This window comes from Stenella coeruleoalba (genome assembly GCF_951394435.1).
Source record: "Stenella coeruleoalba genome assembly, chromosome: X".
Taxonomy (NCBI): Eukaryota; Metazoa; Chordata; class Mammalia; order Artiodactyla; family Delphinidae; genus Stenella; species Stenella coeruleoalba.
Genome location: NC_137152.1, coordinates 109,683,703 through 109,709,430, shown reverse-complemented (window position 1 = coordinate 109,709,430; position 25,728 = coordinate 109,683,703). Strand labels below are relative to the sequence as shown.

The 25,728-nt window shown below is 39.7% G+C and overlaps 2 protein-coding genes across 2 annotated transcripts in view; one reads left to right on the top strand and one right to left on the bottom strand.

The window, feature by feature from the left end:
- The first annotated feature begins 483 nt into the window (after nucleotides 1–483).
- Nucleotides 484–22,212, top strand: MOSPD1 (motile sperm domain containing 1). Its single transcript, XM_079910611.1, has 6 exons — nucleotides 484–610; nucleotides 11,797–12,051; nucleotides 12,163–12,238; nucleotides 13,717–13,934; nucleotides 18,265–18,426; nucleotides 20,521–22,212. Exons 2-6 carry the CDS (start codon nucleotides 11,898–11,900, stop codon nucleotides 20,550–20,552), a joined length of 642 nt encoding a protein of 213 aa, XP_079766737.1. The 5' UTR covers nucleotides 484–610; nucleotides 11,797–11,897; the 3' UTR covers nucleotides 20,553–22,212.
- A 2,612-nt stretch (nucleotides 22,213–24,824) lies between these two features.
- The window catches only part of LOC307180658 (P2R1A-PPP2R2A-interacting phosphatase regulator 1-like), a gene marked incomplete at its 3' end in the record, with an annotated part of 63,987 nt that continues 63,083 nt past the window's right edge, over nucleotides 24,825–25,728 (bottom strand). The window contains exon 10 of the mRNA XM_079911019.1: nucleotides 24,825–24,960. Within this exon, the coding sequence (XP_079767145.1) occupies nucleotides 24,825–24,960 (136 nt within the window). The remainder of the gene's footprint in view (nucleotides 24,961–25,728) is intronic.

Genomic DNA, 25,728 nt, shown 5'->3' with positions numbered 1-25,728 from the left:
CTGGGAGATGGTTTAGACAAAGACAAGAGTGGAAGGAGAGAGTCCAATCGGGAGGCTACTGCAAGAGTCCAAGCAAAAAATCATGGGGCCTAAACAGAGCCTGTAGCACTGAGGATGGCGTGGAGAAAGAGGGGGTTAATAAGACATCTCAGAGGCAGAATCAACTAGCCACTGTCCTCATTCTGCGTGTGTGTGTGTGTGTGTGTGTGTGTGTGTGTGTGTGTGTGTGTGTGTGTGTGTAGGGGAATAGGACGAGGGAGGAGTCAAGGGTCACTGCCTAACAAATGCAATGAGAGATGGCCTTCTGTAAGAGTCCCCTTTCTCTTCAAGGGGCGGCAGGAAGGGAGAGGAGGGGCAGGTCAGAGACAGCAGGGAGAAATCCAGAGGCCAGGTGGCAGTAAGGAAGCCCCGCCCCCGGATCCGGCCCCGCCTCCGACTCCACCTCTTCTCCCTCTTCCCACCCACCCCGCAACCGCAGCTCATCCTCCAGGGCGGAGAGAGGTGGCATTTGAGTCCTCCGGTATCCCAGCAGGCAGTGCAGCCTAGAGATGCTGACAAAGGACTGGAGGGAGCAGTCGCAGCTGCTTTCCGAGGAACCGGTGTTGCCGAGGTGAGAGTCCCCCACCGTCCCGTCACCCACTTCCTCCGACTTCGGGAAGACGTGGAAGTTGCGTTGCCAAGAGACCCCGCGGAAAGAATGAGCTGTACCTAAACCCCGAGCTTGGCTCTGTGACTGACAGCCGGGCTCCGTGGCGCCGGGACGCGGGTGGGAGGTGGGGGGAAGGCAGATGGAGTCCTTTCTGCCCCATCTCTGACTGTCAGTTGCCCCGCCGCCCGCGGATCTCCGCCCCCGGATGGGGCTGGCGCGTGTGTGTTTCGCTTTTGCCCGGGCGGAGGCAGCTGGCTCTGGATCCTCCCGGTGCCTGACCGACAGAGTTCGGTTGCCCCGGGGATGCGACTCCAGGGACAACTCTTTGGCGGATGTTTCGAGGAGGGCTGGGGGAGGGAGGTCGACATCCCTGTTCGGGATGACACTGTCCTCGTCCTTCCTCCAGTCCAGCCGGTCCCCGCGGCGAGCAATTGGAAGGAAATCGGCGGGGCTGGAGCGAGGCGTCCCGGGATGGCTGGAGGGCAATGAAAGCGGGGTGGAAAGGCTGGGAGTGAGAGCAAACGCCTTCTTGAAATGATTGGCGGGGGATGTAAGGGGTACGTGGCCTGTGTCTTCCCCCTTCCTGGACCTCCGCACGGATCCTGATGGTTGCACCAGCTGCTGGGCTGTAAACAGGCTCACATGACCGGTTTCACATGGAGCCGGCCGGTGTGGGGACGAGGGCTGGAAAGGCTGGGCCCCAGCCTGGTGGAGCTGAAGTCCTAGGATGGATCGTTTGATACTCCCTCCTCAGCCTTCCAGCCCTTCGTCAGTGCTCTGTGGTGTCCCCTCTGGGTAAAGTAACTGACATCTGTCCTCTCCGGATTGAAGTAGCATTTCTGCCCCAGTAGACTCAAAAAGACCTCACTTCGGGGAGCGAGAGGGAAAATGTTAAGTGGAAAAGGTCCCGGATTTTTTTTTTACCTTTGAGGGAACTAAGAGAAGGACGGAAACCTGAAACATTGGGTCCTTTGGATCTTGCCTAAAAAGCAGTCCTGTACTTTTGGAATGCATTGTGTTCTTAATGTGAATTCCAGACAAAAAGGGGAAAATCTACTTCTTCAGGCGGGGCGCACATGGGATTTAATATATTCTTGATGGTGAAAATCTTGTCCACTTGTTTCCTCTAAGTGCTGGGAAGTCTCTGCCGAGAAAATATCATATACAGGATATTAAATAGGGAGTGGACACCAACTTTTAGATTACACGTATATTTGGTTATAAAGCAGTGGGAAGTTTGGAAAACAGGAAACGGGGCCAAATGTGCCTTTCAAGTTGTTCACGTCTACATATCCAAACAGGATTCGAGATTAAACTAGATTCTGAAGCATTTCTAGAACTCTCAAAATAAGAGGTTTACTCAAATACCAGGATATTTGAAAATTTGGAATTCCCTTTATTTGGATTTCCTTTATTTATAGAATATAATTAAATGTAATGGACAATATTCAGTACCGAGTTACCATGTTATAGGCAAAGATAGAAAATAGAACAACTAGTTTATAACATAATGCATGTTTCTCCCCTTAAATTGTTCATGCACATTTTCTTCCTAAATTTTTTATTTTCAATTTTTTTTCTCATGGACCTTTTACATATAAGTCCAATTTCTGAAAAGCAGAAAACAAGAAACTGCAAGAAAAGCTTCCCAGTCCTCTAATAGCCCAATGAAGTAATTTGTTATTCTTTTTCTGATTTTAAAAAGTTTAAGACGGAAAATAATTTAAAATCTTGTCTGAAACTTAGATTATTAGTGTTCTGAATCTTGTTTTGCCACCTTGTAGCATTCTGGAGAATCTTGCCCTACAATAAATAGATTAAGTGATTTACTCTTTGAGGCCCTCCATTTCCTCATGTGTAATATGAAAGTTTTGTTTTAATCTCCAGAGCCCCTAATAGCTCTCAGATTCCATAAAGTGGTGCAGTTTTTGATTGGGCACTATTCTTGGATAAAATAAGCTGGTCAAATAAGGCAAGATGTTGGTATCAACTAAAAGGAACATGCAGCAAGTAACAAGAAGTACCCAGAATCCTAATAGAAATAGGAACTGCATTCTGCAAAATTCTTATTAGGTAAATTAACCGTATAGGTTGACCTGTACCTGTCTCTCCTCTATCAGGGAATTGAAGATTGCCTCCGCTAAACATTATAAATAACAGTTCCATCTGACTTTCTTGATCTTCAGGGCATAGTACAAAGTCTGATTCTTTCACTCATTCCAACTTCTTCCTGAATTAAGTGGGCTATGTGATCAATGATGAAATTTGAATAAAAAGACAGCTCTAGCCGGGTCTCACCTTGACAGTACCTTGATTAGATCACCAGAACCAGTATCTGGTTTTCAGCTTTTCAGGGTTCAAAATTACATTTTGCCAGCACATCTAGAAACTATTAGTCAGTCTCAGGGATTGATCCATACTAACCAAACTCACAAGAGATTTCTATGTAATATGAATACCAGTTTATTAATAAAGGGAGACGTAGAACTGCCAAGCAGACCAGAGATTCACGTACAAGCCAGGGCACCCTTTGGTCTTGACACTGTGGGAACACATAGAAATTGCTCTTGACCTCCCCTTTTTTCTAGGGTCTGTGTGGACCACTTCTTAAAACACTTAGTAGCTGATACAGTTGACAAAATTATAGCTTGCTTTTATATAAAAACCATTTCGGTTATACATTTGTATGGATATACCCTAGTCACCTGATTGAACTTGAGCCACCTGAAAAACATCTCTGAAATCTGTTTCCTCTCCATTCCTCCTGCCTTAGTGTAGGCCCTCATCTCTCCATGCCACATTCATTCAATATTTATTTATTTTTTACTGTAACTACTTTGGGGTCAGGCCCTTTGCTTGACTAGTCAATGGCAACCAGTTTCCTACGTCAGATCATATCCAGTCAATTCCCTGCTTCAAATCCTTCCGAGGTTTCCCTTGGCCTGCAGCAGTGCTTCTCAAAGCATAGAGTGCATCAGAATCATTTGCAGGGCTTATTAAAACACAGATGGCTGGGCCCCAACCGCAGAATTTCTGATTCAGTAGGTCTGGGGGGAACCCAAGAATCTGCATTTCTAGCAAGTTTCCAGGTGAAGCTGCTGCTGCTAGTCTGGTACGACATTTTGAGAAACACTCTCAAACTTGGCTTACAAGATTTTCACCATCTGCCTCCAGCTTACCTTTCCAGCCTTCTCTCTTGCCGCTCCCCCATACGTGCTATTTTTTAACCATAAGCAATGCCAAAGCTCATTTTAAGAGTCCCTTTCATGCCTCCACACATACTCTTCCTTGGAATTCACCCCCGTCTCCCTCCACTCCTACTGCAAACCCCTATTTAAGGCAGACTGTCACTTTCTTTATGCTCCCAGAGCGTTTTGTATCTATCAGCATTTTAACATTTGTCACATCTTATCCTAATTACTATGTATATCCGTTTTTCCTGCTAGACTCATTTTGGAGGGCTGAGACCATGATTTCATCTTTTCTCCATATTCTTTAGCACAGTGCCTGGTATATAATAAGTGCTCAGTAAATGTTTGTTGAAATAATTTGTGATTCTATAACTTCTGAGAGTGCTCTATGTAGCAACATATGTATTTCATATAATGAGTTAATATACATTTTGAGAATTGCACATACATCATGAAATAACTGAAGACATTGGGATAGTATAAAACAAGGGTTGGAAAGAACTAGTTTGAAAGAAATGTTTTAAAAAAGGCATTATTGGAGAGCATCCTTATTTCTTTTATTTCTTTATTTATTGGTCACGCTGCGTGGCATGCGGGATCTTAGTTCCCCAACCAGGTATTAAACCCATGTCCCCTGCTGTAGAAGCTCAGAGCCCTAACCACTGGACTGCCAGGGATGCCCCATCCTTATTTCTTTTAAACCTTAAAAGGTACACTACTTAAGTTTTACATCTTAAATATGTAATAGCCTAGCACTACATATCATTTGTAGCAGTCAATCTCATTAGTAAGATATCAAATTATACAAAACCCCCTCGAAATTGTATAAAAACAAAATTGCCTAATATTGAGCAGTGAACCATTTAAAAATATAGCGTGAACATTAGAACATCGCTTGTGAAAGAGCCGATTTTAGGAACAGACCAGCCATTAAAAAGCCTAATAGACGATACTGGAAACTCAGAGATGAGGAGAGCTGACTTTATGAAATGGGAAGGAAAGAGAGGTTTTAATACCAGTGAGAGTAAAGCAAAAGAACATATTGCTCTTCACTGTTTACTATCCAGTTGGCCATTGGCAAGGACTGCACCAAGTATGGAGGAAAGAGATAGCCCCTGTGCCCAGATAAAAGGGAGCTGGGCCTGAAGGTGGAGCTGGGAGCCCTAATCAGTAAACACAAGAGCCAGGCACAGGTAGTAAGTAGCTGGTGCACTGTAGCCAAGCAGATGGGTCCCTAGTGTCAGCGAGAGGCTGTACTTCAAATCATCCTTAACTGTTTCAAACTTTGAACTACTTCGGTACAAGAATCCCCAAGGATCACTTATTTCATTTTTCTTGCAGGCTCCTCTCCCCCAGATAAGGGCGGGGCGGGGGTGGGGGGCAAATGACTATATGGTTTGCAAGGGGTTTCTATGCTCTTTAAGTCCAGGTTTTGAATCTTTGGGGATAAAAGATCTCGAAACTCCCCTGTTTATCTCAGAGCCTTATCTTTCCCTTCCTCTGGTCCATCCAAAGTGACGAAGACAGAGAAAATAATCACACTTGGGGTATTGGTCTCTCTGGACTGATGGTGGAAAGTGTGGGTGAGGATTTCAGTGTGTTGAGGCTTTTTTTTTTGGTGGGAGAGTAGTTTGCAGACTGGTCACAAGGTGGTGTGCACACATAAGGTTTTCGCTCAGATTTCATTCATGTTTGCATTTCCGTGCTTTGGGATCAGAGGAAAAGGATGAGGCAGTCTCCTGTACCACCAGCTCGCAGCGGTTCTGTCTCCCTGTAAAGTCAGGGGTATGTCAGAGCCTCAGATTTCTAAACCCTGCTGGCCCAGTTGGGCACGGGGAGGCAGTGGAGATGAAGAGAGGGAAATGGGAGGGAGGGAGGAGGGGAGAGGCAGCTGGGAGTGTCGATGCTCTCCGTTCTCTTACTGCAGCCCATGGCAAGCAGCCACCATAGAGTTACTGTTCCTCTAATTGGGATGGCTTGCCTGTCTTTTGTGGATGAAGCGTGTTCAGCTATGGGGAAGGGGAATGTTTCTTGATGCAGGAGATATTTATTAGTGGATACCTGTAGGTTAACTGCTAAGTTCAGTATCTTCCAAGTACCTAACGCTGAGCTTGAGTCTTTGGATGCAAAAAAACAAAGCAAACAAAACAAAACAAACAAAAACCCCACAGAAAAACAATACGGCATTATGACTGAAATCTGGGGAGTCACAATTAGTCCACACAAAACAAATGTCAATGTATTCACTCTATCCAGTAAGTACATTAAAAAATAATGTAATAAAATTAGTGAAATGCTTGTAGATCAGAGCAGTAGCAGAAGGCCATAAAGAGGGGACATTTGTACTAGGCTTTGAAGAATATGTAAAATTTCGGTGTCCAGAGAGGAAGAATAAAATAAACCTTGGTTATTATCGCCCTAATGAATAGTTACTGACAGCCATAGCTCTGCTTTCACAATCAGGAAAAGAAAGTGTGCGCAACTTAGTAAGTGAAATTGTCTCTCAGTTTTTTTTCTTGATAAAACTGAAAAGGAAACACATGCATCAAGACTTGAATTTTGGATCATCCTTTGAGAACTCTTCTCTTCTGGAAAAGCAGGGGAATTTCCTAGAGATGAGGGCATGTGTTGCCATCAGCATTAGGGAAGCAGGGTTTTTGAACTGAGACGCAGAGGAGATGATTATTGTATAGGGAAGTGCGACTCTGGAGACAGAGTTCTGCCACCAATATCCTGTGCAACCTTGGGTAAGACCCTTAACCATCCTGGGCCTGTTTTCCTTGTTGGTAAAATAAGAAGGGTTAGGAGCTGACATCCTTTGACTCTGTGTGTGCTTGACTTTTGGAAAGCAACCTTATTAACTGATTCACAGTGAGGTTTTACCGGCTTAGTGTATAATCTCTCCCCAGAATTTTTGCACTCTATCATTTTGCAATATTGACTAGAGCAAAGAGAAAGTGTTAGTCTCCGGAAAACCATCAATTAAAGGCAGGTATCATGCTCCATCATGTTTGTTGGCAGAGTCTGTAATATTGCACTGGTGACCTAGTGCTAATTTCTCCCTAATCTCCTCTGGTTGGAGTTTGGGAGGCAATTTATATCGTAGCCAAGATAAGTGAGAAATGGGAACACAAATTCGAAAAGAGATAGTAAACTGCTCAAAAATGATTCAGCACTTTTAAGATGGTGACTAGGGGACAGACAGCCTATTCACAATTCATGGGAAAATATCCAACTCATAAAGAGAAAGCTTCAAAATTCAAAAATAAGAATTTCTACTAAGCCATCATTTAAAGCTAGTAAAATTTCTACTCTGACCTATGCCAGCTAACTTCCTGAGGTTAGAAGCAAGAGTTTAGCACTTGTTCTGTGTGTTTAATTTTGACTCCCCAGCCAGATTTATAAACCATCTCATACTCCTTTGTAAGAAAGTGTTACATTTTCCTAAGTTTTCAAGTCATCTTAAATAAATCTTGGTTCTTCTCATTGTAATGAGTTTCTGTTGCATATAAAATTATTTTAAATAATTAAAAATAATTCTATTTAACACATAGTTTAAGGTTTTCAATGTTATTAAAAGATCATAAATGGAAAATGCAATCAACAGATTTTTCACACATTGTTTCTAAATTCCTTCTTATGTTTCAAAACTGGCACCTTTTTGGAACTTCCCTGGCGGTCCAGTGGTTAACACTCTGTGCTTCCACTGCAGGGGGCATGGGTTCGACCCCTGGTCAGGGAACTAAGATCCTGCATGCCATGTGGCACAGCCAAAAAAATAAAATAAAAATAAAAGTTAAAAAAAACCCTGAGACCCTTTTCAAATTAGCCTCTAGTAGAGTTGTTGTTTGAGTCAACTTTTTTTTTTTTTTTTTTAGTTTTGAATTAGGTCTTCATGGGGTTCAGAACTCAAAAGATTTAAAAGGGTATCAGGAGAAAACTCCCCTCTCACCCCTGTCCCCAGCCATTCAGTTTGTCTTTCCAGGGGCAGCCCTGGCTGTCCTTCCAAAGATATTTTACCCATACCCAAGAAAATAGGTTTACATAGTCTTTTATCTTCCTTTTCTACACAAATGGTAGCATACCCTACTCTCTGCATCGCACCTTGCTTTTCTCACTTAATACTGCATTTGAAGATCAGTCCATATCCACACCACACAAAGAGCTTCCTCTTTCTTCTTGACAGAGAGCTGGTATCCCAACGAATGGCTATATCATACTTTACTTAATGAATCCCCTATTAATGGCCAGTTGGGCCGTTTCCAATCTTTTGCTATTGACAACAACTAGCTCTTACTGCATGCCACGCTTCATTCTATGTGCCTCACGTAAATTATTTTGTTAATCCTCAGTGCTGCAAAAAAAAAAAAAAAAAAGCCCTGTCACATATATGATTTCACACAAGGGGAATATTTATGCCTGAGAAATTCCTAGAAGTAGAATGTCTAGAGCTGAGGGTTAGGTGCATTCAATTTTGGCAGGTATAGTGGTTGTACCAACTTATATTTATATCCCCGCCAGCAATGTAAGAACATGCCTGATTGCTCCCACCATGTACTATCAAATTTTTGATTTTTGCCAATCTGACAGGTAAAAACATGTATTTCAAGTATAGCTTTAGTTTGTATTTCTCTTGTGAGTGAGCTTACACATCCTTTTGTAAGTTTAAAAACGATTTGTATGTCCTTTTCTATAAAATATTATAGTGTTTGCTCATTTTTATATTGAGTTGTCTTTTTTTAATGATTTGGAGGTCCTCTATATATAGTAGGGCAGTTAGACATTGCCTATGATATGATTGAACATGTTTTTTTGGCTTTACTTATAAAACTTTTTGCCATGCAGAACTTTAAAAGTTTTTATATAGGTGAATTTACTAATAGTTTTTGGTTCCTGGTTGTTAGAAAGCCTAAGATTATTAAAAAGATTTTCCATGATTTCTAGTGCTTTTATGCTTTTGTTTTTTTTATACATTGAAAGCTTTGATCCATTTGGAATTTACCATAATAAAATTCTGGAATTTTATAAGGAGTGAGGGATAAACTCAATTGTGTTTCTAGATGGATACCTGGTTTTATCAACATTTATTGACTGAACTATCTTCCATGAATTAGAGATGCCACCTTTTTAAAAAAAATCTTTTTAAAATTTATATTTGGCTGCGTTGGGTCTTCGTTGCTGCGCACGAGCTTTCTCTAGTTGTGGCGAGCGGGGGCTACTCGTCGGTGCAGTGCGTGGGCTTCTCATTGCAGTGGCTTCTCTCGTTGCGGAGCACGGGCTCTAGGTGCGCGGGCTTCAGTAGTTGCGGCACGTGGGCTCAGTTGGCTCACGTGGCTCACGTGTGGCTCACGGGGTCTAGAGCGCAGGCTCAGTAGTTGTGGAGCACGGGCTTAGCTGCTCCGCGGCGTGTGGGATCTTCCCGGACCAGGGATCAAACCCGTGTCCCCTGTATTGGCAGGCGGATTTTTAACCACTGTGCCACCAGGGAAGCCTGAGATGTCACCTTTTATCATAAGCTAAATTCTCACTCTAACTGAGTTTTAGAATAAGATGTTGAATATTATTTAGTGATGCCAAATTTGGATGTTCTATTCCTGGCAGCCAAGCTTACTAAGAAAGTAATTGTAGAGCTTATCATTTTCTATTGAAAAAAATAACATGCCAAACTTCTGAGAGGACATTATCCAAATAGAAATATGTATGGCTCTTAGGAAAGAGAAGAAATTCATGGCAAATAAAAACTCAGAATTAAAATGATTTAACCATATGCTTTTTAGAATAACCTTAGTTTTATTTTATTGAAATGGCCAGTTAGTTTGGTATAGCAGAAAGAATACTGGACTAGGAGAGGCCTGTTGGCATTTTTTTATCTACCTTGGTCTCTTCCTAATTTAGTAATGACAACAAATACTTAGAACAGCGCCTTGCCTATAACAAATGCTAAAGGCTTTACATAGATCAGTTCATTCAGTATATGTAATTAATAAAGAATTTGTAATCTGTTGTGAATTAAACAAATATAAAATATTATTACTAATAAATATGTCTATAGGTGCTTTCAGCTTAGTCATAAAAACCTAAAAAACAAAAAACAACCTAACACTGTTATGGGCTACATGCATGCTATAAAGTATACAAAGAGAAAGTGGAACCTGGGGCAGCCTGTGGATGATGAGCTTACCAAGGTTCTCCCTTACCTTCACATTCCTGTGTCTTCCCTTATGCTGATCCCCAGGTCTCAGTGCCCTCCCTACCTACTTCCCCCAACACAGAAGCTCGTATCCTTCTTTTCTTTAAGGGCCACCCCAAATGTTGTCTCCTGGCCTCTCTTCCAGGTAGAATTATTCATGCAGTCTTCTAATTCCCTAGCGCTTTATATACAACGGTATGCATTATAATAAAGGTAGCTTAAATATTTATTTTGTCTCCTCAATTATACTTGAGTTTCTGGAGGGCAGAGTTTCTGGAGGGCAGAGTTTCTGGAGGGCAGGGCCTGTGCATTATTCATTTTTGTATCTCTGTGCAGCTCTTGACATAGTTCCTGGCCTATAATGTTCAGCTGAGAGAAAAGAATAAAAATTTGCATACATGATTATACAGTATCCTATTTGATAAAAGTGGGCAAGGCCTCAATCAGAATCTGAGCCCCGATAGCTGGTAAAAACCAAACGATGGGGCTTCCCTGGTGGCGCAGTGATTGAGAGTCCACCTGCCGAGGCAGGGGACACGGGTTCATGCCCCGGTCCGGGAAGATCCCACATGCCGCGGAGCGGCTGGGCCCATGAGCCATGGCCGCTGAGCCTGCGCGTCCGGAGCCTGTGCTCTGCAACGGGGGAGGCCACAGCAGTGAGAGGCCCGCGAACCGCAAAGAAAACAAAACAAACAAACAAAAAAAACCCAAACAATGGTACAGCAGAAACTAACACAACATTGCAAAGCAGTCATAACACAATAATAATAATAAAAAACAACCAAACTATGTAATCATTCTTTATATTTCTCTCTGAGTGTATGAGAACCTGAGTGCCAAGTATTAAATGGATTTTGGCCTACTGTATTTTATAGGTGTGATCTACAGGGTGAAAATCAGACATTTTCTGTGACTGTATGTTTTAGCTTTCTCATTTTATTTTAAAAAGCCACACTTAAGGCGCTAGCTAAATAAGAATGTTGTTGATCAAAATTAGATTAGGAGACAAATACAGAAACATTACTTATCACACAGGCTACAACTCTCTGGAACATATTCAACAACCCCAGAAGGAATCCAAAAAGGTCTCTGAAGTTGGAAGAAAATAGCTCTCATGCAGTCTGTGTACTTGATGTAGGAGGGGAGGCACCGTGCCACTTGCATGCCGAGGCCTGCTTACTGACTTTGAATTTTCATGGAAAACTCCAAGGACTGCTTAGCAAGTTTGGATATGCGTCTTCTTTTCAAGACATTTTTCCTTGTCTTGGGTTTTGGTAGAAAAAACGATTAAGAGAACTCTTCCACCCATGCTGCCAGAAGGCACTAACTAAAGCATTGTTGAAATAAATGTTAAAAAAGTGAGTCTCGTGTTTTTCCTTTGTAAATCATGGACGCTTACTTTGTTTTATTTATTTTTTTCATCGTTAAGAATTCTGATTGGCTCACATAAAATCAGTTGTGACAAAACGTTTTTTTTTAATCTGAGGTTTTAAATGAGTGACATCCTTTTGATCTCACCTTTTTGAGGGTGATTAATTTTAAGTAGGAAGCCTTCTTTATCATAGGTTGATATCCTGAATGTGAAAGGAGCAAGTGTAAGTTTCTTTGCATAGTTTGGTAGAAGCTGTATAAGTAAGCCAAGCGGAAGAGTCAAAAGGCATGTTTAAATGATTTGGGGACTGTTATAATGCATGCTAACCATGCTAGTCAGAGCTGGCTCATGATTACAGGTATCACTCAGTTTGCTTTTTCTCTTCTCTTTCCAGATTGCCAAAATGCTTTGGAGTTTTTAACTGATTTTAAGAAAAGCCCCAAATAGATTTGAGACTGTAAAAACTGAAGCCGCAGCAAGGGGGATTCAGTGCCAATGCATCAACAAAAAAGGCAGCCAGAGTTAGTGGAAGGAAATCTTCCTGTCTTTGTGTTTCCCACAGAGCTGCTATTTTATGCAGATGACCAGTCAACACATAAGCAAGTGTTGACGCTGTATAATCCCTATGAGTTTGCCTTAAAGTTCAAAGGTGAGTCTCCTAGGTGTATTTTCTGGATTTTAACTACTCCCTACTAATTTTTGACTTGTAGAAACTAATTTTTTAAAAAACACTAATGGCCATTGTGACTTTTTCTTTCAGTTTTGTGTACTACTCCAAATAAGTATGTTGTCGCTGACGCTGCAGGTGCAGTAAAGCCTCAGTGTTGTGTGGATATGTAAGTCACAACCACTTCCTGGTAACATGTTTTCAGTGTGTTAATATTTATGTGTTTAACTTGGAAAAGATCTTTTCTTGAAGCTGCTCCCACATAGGCCTTCATTATATTTTGAATTTTTGCTGAGAGTTTGTCCTGCAACATACTTTTTAAGAAGTTTCTAAGGAAGTCTAAACAGGTTGGCCAAATAATAATTCATTATGTTGGAGCTGATGTGTGTGTTAATATTTCCACGAACACTTCCTCGTTGTGCTTTTATTCATAGCAGGGAGATTTATGGAGGCAAAGTTCTAACTTATTCCTTTAAATTTCTCTAGCTATAAGAGGGAATTTAGCCCTCTTTGGAACATCTTGCTGTTATAGTGTCATTTGTGGAACTAATAATACTATGCTCTCAGAACAATGGTCATATAAATTCATCTGAAATGATTCAGCTAATAAAACTGAAAGTTAGTCTATACAAACAGGAAGCGAGTGTATAACTACTCATCTGTAAGAGGTTATCTGAGCTCTTCCAGATAACTTCATCTTAGAGTGTCAGATAAATGATTGTTTGTTCAAGCTGTTCATATTTAATTTTCACTTTAGAACTAGTGGTGACCAGATGGATCCAATGACCAGCCCTTAATTTAAGCTACCAAGTAAACTGTATTTGTTTAAATCTTCCGTTGAGAATGAGAAGCAGAAGTCTTTTCTCTTGCATACATTTTCATCATCTCAGAGCCATAAAATGATGTATCTTTGAGGACGTGTTTTTGCACATTTCTTTTGATTTTCGTTCAGTACGTAATAAGCACGGACTATTGCAAAGAAATATAGTCTCTTGCCTAATCAATGTTCTATCTTTGACTCAGTTGTTCTGTGTTCTCTATTAAGAATGAAGTAAAATAAATGGCACTGCAGATAACTTGCATAGAATTTATAGTACTTTATATACTCTTTTCAGAGAAATACAGAAATGCATTGTAAGCCTTCTGTTGCATTGGTCTTACTGTGTTACCTACTTATTCAATTGCTTATTTTTGCCTTTGTGCATGGACTTCAATTTTAAGTGTAGGGAGAGGTTCGTTATTTTGTTACTTGAACAATAAATAAGTGGCAATAGGAATTTATGAGACTTTTGTGGGGAAGAAACCATTTCACATATCCTGTTTAGTGAATATTGCTGTACACAGATAGCCAGGAAAAGAATGTCATTGCTAAAAGGAATTTTCTTTACCTATCATTCTTTTCTTTACCTATCATTCTTTTACTTTTCTTTACTTATTATTCTGAAGATGACTCTTATTCATCAAATATTTCAGAATTACCCATTTCTTTTTGGGTTATACTGTGTTTTTTTTTAAAGTACCACTAGCAAATTTCTGTATTTGAGTATTTGGTTATAGTCAGTTAATATGTATGAAATTTCTTGCTGAATTCTGCTTGACAGGCCCCCAGAAACCTAAACAGCATTTGTTCTTTTTTAATGTTTCCAGTGTGATTCGTCATAGAGATGTTCGATCCTGTCACTATGGTGTAATAGACAAATTCCGTCTCCAAGTTTCCGAGCAAAGCCAGAGGAAGGCTTTAGGAAGGAAAGAGGTCGTGGCTACTCTTCTCCCGTCGGCAAAAGAACAACAAAAGGAAGAAGAGGAAAAAAGAATAAAGGAACATTTAACTGAAAGTTTATTTTTTGAGCAGTCGTTTCAACCAGGTAGTCTGGATTGTTTTTAAAGCCCTTTTGAGGTCTTACACATTTCTTACTTTAAGAGAATCAGAGAGCAAAGAATAATTACTAGAACAATAACCTGCCGCTCTAAACCTAGTCGACTACTTCAAAAGTGAATGAAGAGATCAGGTACCTAGAATCGAACAAGAGGCCTGGAGCTGGCCTTTCAGCGGAGAGAAGAGCTCCCGCTAGATGAGGTTATAAGGAGAGGGCAGTCGTTGCCAGAGCCTTTTCAATCTATAAAACCTGAGACTGCAGGCCCTGTGCTTTATAATGCTAGCACAATTTGGCAATTCTATACTTGTGTTTCTGTGACTTTCCTATATCCTTTCTCATTTAATTAATTCGAAGAAGGAGAGAGATTGTGTTTGGCAATAGGCCAAGTTTGGTGCACTGTTCATATTATTTTGAAAAAAAAATCTCATTAAAGTTGAAGTTAATTAAACTAAGTAGATTATAATATCCCCTGTGGGCTATTAATTGAATCCCTCTCCATTCCTCATTTCCTTCCAGCTTAGATATTCAGGAGTGTTATGATATATTCTTTCAACATCGACACGATCCTCATAGTCAACTCTTGGACGTCATTCCGCCTCCCTCTGAACTTCTCATTATCTCCCTCCAACCCTATTATAAGGGGAGGAAGATAAAATTTTCCATAGAAAAGCATGGAAACTTTTTGACCGTGATACATGAATGTGATAACAGCTGTCCTTGAAATTGCAACATTATATATGAGGGATTAAAAACCATCTAGTTGTCATTACATTAATTCATAGATCCCTATCAGTTTGTTCATCTTAGAACGTTTATCTCGACAAGACAGGGAGTAATGCCCCTTTGATTTACTGGAGCCAAGTGTCTTCTCATTCCGTTCAAGGAGTGCCCAGATTCTCTGGTGATACCAAGACTAGGAACTAGGTAGTAACTAGTAGATTGTTTTCTTCTCAGCAACTATTATTAACCGACAGGACCAGTTTTTCATGTTTCGAAGCTGAAAGAGAATCTCTGTCAAATGTCACTTTGATGTCCAATCAATACTGTGAAGTTGACTTATAAATAGATATGAAATGCAAGATTCCTCTTTTAAAATGCCTCCTGTAGAACAAGAAAGGCCATTTGAGCATTTGGTTTTGGGTGTTAATTTTATAATTTAAAGTAAAGTGGTCGTTACAGATCATTTTGGTATTTAACAGACTGATTTAATGCCGAAGAATAATAAGGGTTAAAAGTTTACTGTTTCATATGTGTATATATATATATATATATATATATATATATATTCTTTTATTTTTAAATTGTTAGAATTCAAGCGAAAATCATCCTAAAATACAAATGTGTATTAATTGAGCATTTTATTATTTTATTTTTATAACGAACCTTTGTATCTGAAGTACATTAGAGAATTCTTCTAATGGTAAAATTGGAGTAGGTAGATGAATAGAATAGGTGATATTGGCATAGCACATGGTGGTCTCTGTTTTGGGGAAAAAAAAAAACCACCACACACCTCTCTAAGCCATCCTGGTCAGGAAGCTCAAGGAAAGCAGACACCTTATTTGTCTTGTTCATCAAGTTCATCACTTGTTCAGTACAGTAGTTACACAGGAAATATGTGCGCGGGCCTCACTAGGAAGGCTGGACTTCTCAGCTGGTAGGGGCAGCTGGGTTGGTTTTCTTTGTCTTACAAGGTTTCCACGGCTGCTGCTGTCTAGAGCAAGGGCGGCAGCACACAGTAGAGCTCCCCGCTCCCCGCAGGTACCACAAGATTGTGAGGGTCTCTCTGTGAGTTTAGCTGGAAAAATCGTTGGCGGCTGTATCGTGAAAGATTTAGATTTTAAAATGTGGTGAAAGGCAGTACAAATGAGAAATTTCTTCTCAAGTTATGTATTATATAAAGAGACATATAGTAGTAACAAATTTAAAAAAGTAACCAGCACCTATAATCCCACACACTTGACAGATCTGCTTACATGTGTTCCATGTTACTTTCTAGACCTCGTCTATGTGCATAAATACAATTATATATATATTCTTTTTTTAACAGAAAAAAATATATATGTATATATTCTTTTTTTTCATTTAACAGAAATTGAAGAGAAACCCACAAAGCATACTTTCAGAAAATACCAAAGCCCAGGTCATTAAAAAGTTATTTTAAAAAGATTCAGCTGAATCTTAGAGGGTTCGTCTTAATTACATTGTTAATGAACTGCTGTGTCTATGCCAGGTTTGAGCCAGTGCTCTCTGGCTTAAGAAAACTACGTTCTTTATTATGGTTTATAATCATAAAGAATTGAAAATGACCTAAAAGTCATTTAGGGGATTGATTAAATTACGAATATTCATAAGATGGAATGTCAGGCAGACATTTACAAGGATTTGATAGAATGGTAGATAGTTATATATGGACATAGAAAGAGGTTCAAATATATATTCCAAGTGAGAGAAAAAAAGTTATAGAACAGTATGTATAGTATGGTCTCATTTAAGTAAAAAAATCATTTTACATGTTTATATGGGCATTTATAAAATCTGAAAGGATCTATACCAAGCTGTTAACAGTGTTATCTCTAGGAGGATGGGATTACAGAGGAACCTTTATGTTTTCTATATCTCTAAAATTTTTACAACCCTGTAGTATCAGAAAAACTTTCCACTTTGAAAAATGTCAAGCATTTATGTGAATGTTTTTGGAATTTCTCTAAATAGTAAAAATTCCTTGAAATAATCTTTACTGTGGGTTTGCATTGAACAGTGTAGTCGTGATAAATATTTTCCTTGAAAACTTACCTTTGCAACAAATATAAATATAAAGTACTACATTCGTTAGCAAAAGATAGACTTGTTTTTAGGCATTTATGCTATTGTTTCATCTCAAGCAATAATCACTATAAAAATTGAATTTGTTTTCACCTATCTGTCTTTGGTGAGGCTCAATTAAACTTCACACAACAGCTATGGTATTAATAATTTAGAAAAGCTGCATCTAATAATAAAATGAACAGCATTATTTCATTAATAAAACACAAAGATTGTGTTGCTGTTGGCTATTCCTTTTAATGAAAGGAAGGGTAGTGGGAAAAGCCGTAAGACAGAAAATGCTGGTGGGTTTCTTAAAAATATGGGTATGAATATTGTACACATACAACCAGAACTGTAGAATAGCAGGCCAATAATAAATATTTTTAAATTTTATTTTATTGCGGTAAGAATACAACAAGATATCTGCTCTTTTAACAAATGTTCGTGTACAATATAATATTGGTAACTATAGGCACAATGCCGTACAGCTGATCTCTAGAACTTATTCATCTTGTATAATTGAGATTTTTATGCCCATTGATTAGCAACCCAGCCCTTGGCAACCACCATTCTGCTCTCTGATTCTATGACTTTGACTATTTTAGATTCCTCATATAAACGGAATCATGCAGTATTTGTCCTTCTGTGATGGATTTATTTCATTTAGAATAATATTTGCCTGACATTGTTTCTGCTGCTTTCTTACTTCTATGCTATAAATGGGGGTAGAGTGGAGGGCAAGAATTTTCATAGGCAGCTTTAATGACATTAAAGTAGAACGTTTTGCCGCCTTAACACCTTCAAAAATGATAGCAGGATGCTGCAGGTATTAGGACCAAACCTGTCTCGAGACCTACCAAAGATACTCCCAGAAGGTAGTGGAGCTCTACTGCAGTGGGCTCCAAAATGGAGTACACACAAGCAGTGCATTGGGGGTATGGGAAGAAAATGCCAGAACTTCAGTTTCTATCTATTTTTAGCCCATTCTCTGCACAGATAATACATGCTTGAACACTTTCTACGAATTCCGGTGGGGTAGTGGGGAAAGGATGATGACCACTGTTCTCTTCAGTAGGAACTCACTACCTCACATTCCATCCTGTAATGGGCTTCCAGATAAGTCCAACAGATCAGGCCCCACGAAATGGGAATGATGGGGAAAGAATCAGAGAAGTTAGGCAAAACCAGAATCCTGGTGAGTGGTGGCCAGTCCGTGTGAATGAACTTTTGTCTTAAGTTGTTTTTAGAAGCAAGCTCAGGGGGCTTCCCTGGTGGCGCAGAGGTTGAGAGTTCGCCTGCCAATGCAGGGGACACGGGTTCGTGCCCGGGTCTGGGAAGATCCCACATGCCGCGGAGCGGCTGGGCCCGTGAGCCATGGCCGCTGAGCCTGCGTGTCCGGAGCCTGTGCTCCGCAACGGGCGAGGCCACAACAGTGAGAGGCCCGTGTACCGCAAAAAAAAAAATAAATAAATAAATAGAAGCGAGCTTAGGGATTTTTATCTTTTTACAGAAAACAGAACTGTCTCCTCAGGACCTAGTTTACTAACTGTCTTCCTGGGAGTGGTGTGTATTGCAGCTCTGATGCTTCCCACGCTGGGTGATGTGGAATCGCTGGTGCCTCTCTACCTCCACTTAAGTGTCAATCAAAAATTAGTGGCTGCTTATATCTTAGGTAAGTGTTTTAAAGGTGCATTGGGGCATATGTGTTGGCAATTTATTTTCTTGAAAAGAATAATACATTGTTCTTTTATTTATTCCATTCTTTCTTCAAAAAATCTCTTCTGGACTAAACTGTGTCCTAAATACCTGCAAAATACATTTGTAAAAACATGAGAATTATGGAAACACTCACATTAAACTTCAGTAAGCCAAGGATTCCTAACCTGAATCAAGGCCCAGAATCTCTAAATGGCTTGCCTGAGGTGTACTGATTACAGTTGATTCTCTTTTTAAAAAAGTTATTTAAAATTTTAATACAGTTTTTAAAGGTTACTTTCCATTTACAGTTATTACAAAATATTGGCTCTATTCCCTGTGTTGTACGATACATCCTTGAGCCTATCTTACACCCAATAGTTTGTACTTCCCATTGCCCCACCCCTATTCTGTCCCTCCCTGTGTAGGCAGTTTTTATGGCCTGGAGGTGGTAGTGGCGGTCTTTATGTGTGTGTAGGATGATGGTGGTGGCTTGATTTTTTTTTTTAAGAAAAACAGATTGCTTCAAAAGCACGTTGAGATAAAGTGCATTTTAAGATTTAATTGTTGGCTCACATTTAGTTCTTTTCAGCTTGTTTATCTAGTACCTAATACTGTATTTTTCAGTTATTTTCCTTTTGCTGATTTACAGTGGTATAAAACATGTATAAAATGTAAAATGCATACATTCCATGATACAGCATTTTTACTTCTAGGAATTGATCCTAGGGAAACATACAAAGCGCATACAGTGATAAAGATGAACAGGGAAGCCTTGTTTAATGTTGTGACCCTTTCTCTTTAAACCAGTTCCCTTGTTTCCTGTTGAATCATTCTTTCAGTCATCCTGGCTTGAAACCTTATAGTTAATTAGTTCAAATGAACAAACATTCATTCAGTACCTACCATGTGTCAAGGATTAGGGTTCTGGTGATGAATGACTCTCCTCATCGTCTCCTCTCACCTCTTCTGAGGTGCCAACTCTTTTCAGTATTCTCTCTCAGAATTCCTTGGTGTGTTCCCTTTTATAAAATTTCCAAATTGTCTTCTAAGTTGTCTCCGACTTCTGTCTGTGTCCCTCCTATTCCTATTCCTCCCCTTTACCCCCATTATCTCCCGCCGCAAATCATCCATCACATTACTGTCAGGTTGATTTCCATCCTGTGTTGATTTCACCACCACCACTCCCTACTCAACCACCTTCAGTGATTCCCCATAATCCGTAGAATGAAGTATAACTCCATAGTTCGGCACTGAAGACTCCACACTCTGAGTCCTCTCTGAGTTACTCTTGTCTAGCTGCTTCCCTATGTAACTTCTTGATTAGAGTGCGTTAGATTATTTATTGATCCCCACAAAGCTCATCTGTAGCCCCGGTCCTACCTCCATGCCCTTGCTCTTGCCATTCGCTCACCTGAAGTGCCTGCCCATCATACTGTTCTATATCTTTCCTGTCCATCTTTTAGGCTTACGTCAGCTTGACCTTTTGGGGCATCTTCTCTGACTGCTCCAGTCCTATGTGATTATTTTCCTTCTCTGTACTTTGTCACTCACTTTTTAAAAACCACTCATTTAGGACGGAGGATATTCTTATATTATTAATTTTTTTTATGGTTTTATGTATGGAGTCTCTTCAAAAGAAACAGGCTAAGCAGAAATACTTCTGCTTTTTCTACTTATGCTTCTGTCTCTTTGTGGCCCTAGGGCCCTGGGATACAAACAGGCTTGCATTGGATGAAATTAGCAGGCTTTACTGACACTTTAAAATGCCATGTCTGCTATTATTATAGTTGTCGTGACTGGATAAAACGAGAGATATATTTGATGGTTAAAAAATTAGCTATGGCCAGACATTAGTGATTGCATTAAATCTATCCAATGACTGCCTATTGCTGTAAATTGGATTTCTTCTGTATAGTATCAGCTAAATTCAAGTTGATTTTGAGTTCTTGGTAGAGTGCCTGCCTATGTGCTGTGTTTTATTTGCTCACTGAGGTGCAAACAATTATTTATTGAATGGAAGGTTTTGTAAAATGCATGTCCTTAACTGTTCTCCAATTTTTTCTTTCAGGTCTTATCACAATGGCTATACTTAGAACATGAACAAGGAATTCACTTGACTTCTGAAGTAGATTTATCTTGAAAATATGAATGTGGACTGCCTTTTATCTTTATTTCACCCCATTAACATGCTACAAACTATTGATTGATTTACAATCATTGCAAATGTATAATATATATTTTAAATTCCTCTATAATTTTATTCCAAGGACTCCAGCACATTATGTTACAGACAGCAAGGAAGCTTCTGAGTGACACTTAGGAAATTTTTTGAAGAAATTCTTTTTATATCTAAGCCGACCGTGCAAAAGACTTTAATTAAGACATTTGTTATTTTCTCATCTTTTTTCTAATTCACTTTGATTGTTGAGGTCATGTATCCTTCAAAGTTAAAGGCCTAAAAGAGCAAACTGACCAGCCTGAAAATGAAATTATATTTATTTCCTAGCCACGAACATCAATGTTACTATATAAATTATGCCTTGTCCTCTATCATTATATACAGGCGCCATGGTGTTTCTAAAAATAAGAGTTTTACAGTTAATGTGTAGAAGGTAAAAAAATGAAACAGCATAAAGTACTGAGGGATCATGTTTATCTTAGGGTCTCACAGAAGACAGGACATATTTAATTCATCTGGTGAACTACAGGATAGGTTGTGGTCCAGCCACCAAGAAGCAGGGTGACCATTCTGTTTGGTCTAAGACTTCTGAAGGAAGGTAGGCATAATGCTTTATGCTAATAGGAGGAAAAATCACTTTATCTTTTCTCCCCAGCCCTTTGCCTGACTGTAAGCTACTGGTCCAGATGGGGACTACCAATGCCAGGTGTTTTATGTGGAGATGATTTTTCACCTTTAAACTCTAAGCCAAGTACAAAAACTCCTGAATATCTGTGTCTATTTTTTATCAGTCACTGAGACATTTTTTAAGTTTGTATTTATTATTAAAACAACTTTACCAAAAAAAGTCCCCAAAGCACAACTATGTACATTTCTTTATAGCCTCTTCTGATCTCTAACATATATATGCAGTTTTAACTGTTATTGTTATAGTATCTGATCTTTTGACTTAGGATTTTTATCTGAGAGCACAATGCATTGAGTCTCTTGAAAATCATCTTCCAGATCTTTTTACAGAATGAACTTATGCACTGCTACTGTAGTATTCTTAAGGAATATATGTAAACACGAGATGTATGCCTGAGGTTGGGTTTTGCAGGAAACAGTACTTTGCTTCTAAAGTAAAAGCTTTTACGTATACTCTTTCATAGAAAATCCTCATTGTTTAACCATTTGGGGAGCATAAATCATTAAATGAATCATGTCTGTATGTTGTGTAATGACTAAAAAGCACATAAATGTAATCTATTTTGAACTTTGTAAAAAAAATCCCTTGTGTTTGAAGGTTATCCTTCTTTCTCTGTCCATCTCAAGTCGCGTGTGTGTGTGCACGCGCGTGTGTGTGCGTGCGCGCGCGTGTGTGCGTGTGTGCGTGTGCAGGTGCACGCACATGTGTGTGTGCATGTGATAACACATTGTAAAGAACAGAAATTACTTTAAAAAAATAAAAGAAAATGGAGACCTAAGTTTCACAACGATTGACACATTTTGTTTCGGTATATCTCTGAGGAACTCAAAGTCTCCTATTTCCCAAAGCTGTCTCCTATTCCTGTGAGTTAAATAAGCAAAAATAAGAAGTGAAATATGTGAGCTAAAATGTCTTAAGTTTTTAAATTTACCAAAGGAGTTAATTTGTTTTTACAGTTTTTGAATAGGTAACAGTTACGTGCTTCAAAAATCAAAAACTGTAAAAAGGTATACAGTGAAAAATCTCTCCTCACCATCCCTGTTCACCCCGTTCCCTGTCCACACAGGTCCTTACAAGTGACCACTTTTTTTTTTTTTTTTTTTTTTGCGGTACGCGGGCCTCTCACTGTTGTGGCCTCTCCCGTTGTGGAGCACAGGCTCCGGACGCGCAGGCTCAGCAGCCATGGCTCACGGGCCCAGCCGCTGCGCGGCATGTGGGATCTTCCCGGACCGGGGCACGAACCCGTGTCCCCTGCATCGGCAGGCGGACTCTCAACCACTGCGCCACCAGGGAAGCCCACAAGTGACCACTTTTATGAGTTTATATATACTTCGTTTGTTTCTCCAAATATATATTCTTATTTTAATGCTTTTATATATAAATGGTAACATGTTCTACATACTGTACTGCACCTAGCTTTTTTCTACTTAACGCTATATCCAGGAAGAACTTTCTATATCAGTAAAGAGTATCCTCCTTCTTATTACAGCTGCATAATATTTTGCATGGCTTATAGCATAATTCATTTTACCAGTTCCTGACTAGTTCTACCAGTAACGCATGAGAGTGCATTCCACAGTCTCATTAGCTATGTGTTTTGCCTATCTGATAGCTGAGAAATGGTATATCCGTGTAGTTTTAATTTTTATTAACTTAAAAGTGAGGTTGACCATCTTTTCATAGAGCTTATTCACATCTTTGGTCCCACACCCCCTGCTTTCTGGTGGGTGGGTGGTTTTTTTCCTTATTGGCTGTAGGAACTCTTTGTGATATGAGTTGCAAATATTTCCTTTCAGTTTATCATTTTTCTTTGACTTTGTTTATGGTGTCTTTACCATGCAAAACTTATTCTGGAGTCGTTGAATTTATGAATCTTTTATGACTTCTGGATTTTGAATCATAGTTAGAAAACCCCACTCCAAGGTAACAAATCATAGATACGCACATGCATACAAACACCAGTTAGAAGATATAGAGAATAGTCCATTTACAATAGCAAAAAATTAAATTAAAAAAACCTAGGTTTAAACTTAAAGTCCCGGAACTTTTATAAGGGAAACTAAAACACTCCTGGGAAACACAAAACTAGACCTGAACAAATGGAAAGACATCTGGGATGTTCTTGGATGTGTAGTCTTAACATCATAAAGATTTCCTATCTTTCTAAGTTACGTAAATTTAACATGATCCCAAAAAGAATACCACAAAGTTTTGGTATTTTTGTTTTTCACCTAGACAGGTTGACTCTAGAGTTCATATGAAGAAATAGCATAGCCAGGAAAACTCGAAGAGTAAAGGGAGAAATTTTTCCAGAACTTAAAACTTTTATATAACTCCAATAATGTGCCACTGGCCTGTGAACAAACCAATGGAAAAGAATTGGAGTACAGAAATAGACCCAAATATATCCAGGAATTTAGATAAAGGTGTCATCTGCAAACAGTGGAGAAAAAAATATACTGGTCAATAAATGGCATGAAAACTGGATGGCCATCTAGAAAAAAAAATTGAAGTTGGATTGATGCATTCCACCGGGATAACTCCAAATGGATCAAAAATTTAAATGTAAAAAGATGAAACCATCAAGGTGCTAGACAACAGAATGGGAGAATTAATTCCTTTAAATCTTGGAAGGGGTTAATTCTTGATGACTCAGTAACAGTATTTCATATGAAAGACTAAATTCATAACCAACGTCTCCCCTGGGCAGTAGTTATACTCCCCTCCTCAGCGTGTAACTTCCCAGTTTTGTAAAAGGACCGCCCCCAAATGAGTTTTCAAAGTAGATCCCCAGAATCATAAAACGGTTGGATTTTTCCCTTTTAGAGATTACTCGATTCAACTCACTTACGTTCTCCCCTTTAATTCAAACCTGCCGCATTTTGACACGATATAATCAACAAGAACTGGGTGACCGGCAAGTGATCATACGCTGTGTGTCTGCACTGTGTGGATTTACAGTCCGCATCTGAGTGTGTGGCGGCACCTCAGATAGCCTTTGATCCAATTCAGTGCTGAAGTGCCTGGCACACCCCACAAATTCTGTAGGAGCTGGAGAGGCCTGAACTGGTCTTAGACGGTGGGCTGATTCATACACAAAGAGTAGCGGGGTTCACAAGAAAAGGCAAGGATAAATGTGCCACGAGGTGAGGTGAGTTGTTTTGAAACGATTTCCAGGGAGATATTCGAGACTGTGATTGTGTGTGCCGTTATTTCCTGCCTACCGTGAAGAAAACTTTTTTTCTGCCATGATTAAAGGGGCTGAACACAGGCTAGTGAGGAAAGAACCAAGCTTGCCAAGGGGCCACCGGCATTACAGAATTTAATCAGGGACATGGTAAAGAAGTTGTCATCGTGAAAGTGAATATGATTCATCTTGAAGGCAGCTAGCAGACAGGAAACGCACAGCAAGAGGCATGGCAATAGTTGTAATTATCTGTCACTGTAGGTGTTTCTGCCGCCTCGAAATCGTTAGGCCTGCACAGTTCTGCCACCCGAATTCACTTCAGGAGGAGTTATACGAAGTCAGCGTGTAAAGCTTCAGGTTTCTAGTAGGGATTCTGGAAACGAGTGTCTCCTCGACGTTTTCATTCACCGAACTATTAAGTAGAAAGACTAAATAGCCACTGCTGAGGCGACACCTACCGGGTTTCAACATGAACATGGAAACGGAACTCTGAGGTTTCAAAACTTTGCTATTATAAAAGAGATTGAAGATTTCAAGTAGCACCTAAAGCCCTGACATTTTGAGAGAACAGGCCTAAAAGGAACGATTTAAAATAGACCTAAAGGAAATTGCAGGTAGGGGAGTGCTTGGGACCGTGTAGCTGCTCTAGGAGATTCAAATGGAGGGAGTCTCGCTGTATTATCCCAGCAGCAGAATGTCAAGTTAGTGATTATTTCATTAGGAAAATATTTGCTACACCTGTAATCTTGAAGCGATTAAACAACATACCAGAGCAGAACATTACTCTCCAGGATTAAATACCAAACAAAATAACAAAGAGTTGACCCAGCTACGGGCCACTGGGATGAGACCTTGTCCAGTTACCACATCAAAGACCCTTGAAGTAAGCCATAGGCAGAAAAAAAGAAGAATCAATTAGGATACTGGACTAAACTCAAGCTGGCTGTTTCCTTTATTTTGTTCATTTAGTTTCTAATTTGCCCCTGTCACTTAGTTAATCTAAATATGTACAAAAAATTAAAGTGGCACCCACCCTGAGCTATGTCAGCTCAGTACCTAATAAAAATGGGGCCCAGTTCAAGGAAGATGATGATGGGGAATGTCCAGCTCACTAAATGCATTTTCCAATTAGCTGGGAGATTGCTTTGTGAATCACTGACTTAATGAACACACAAGCTGGGCCGTTCAGGATGGGGGAAAGCCCTCATTCAATAAAGTGAAA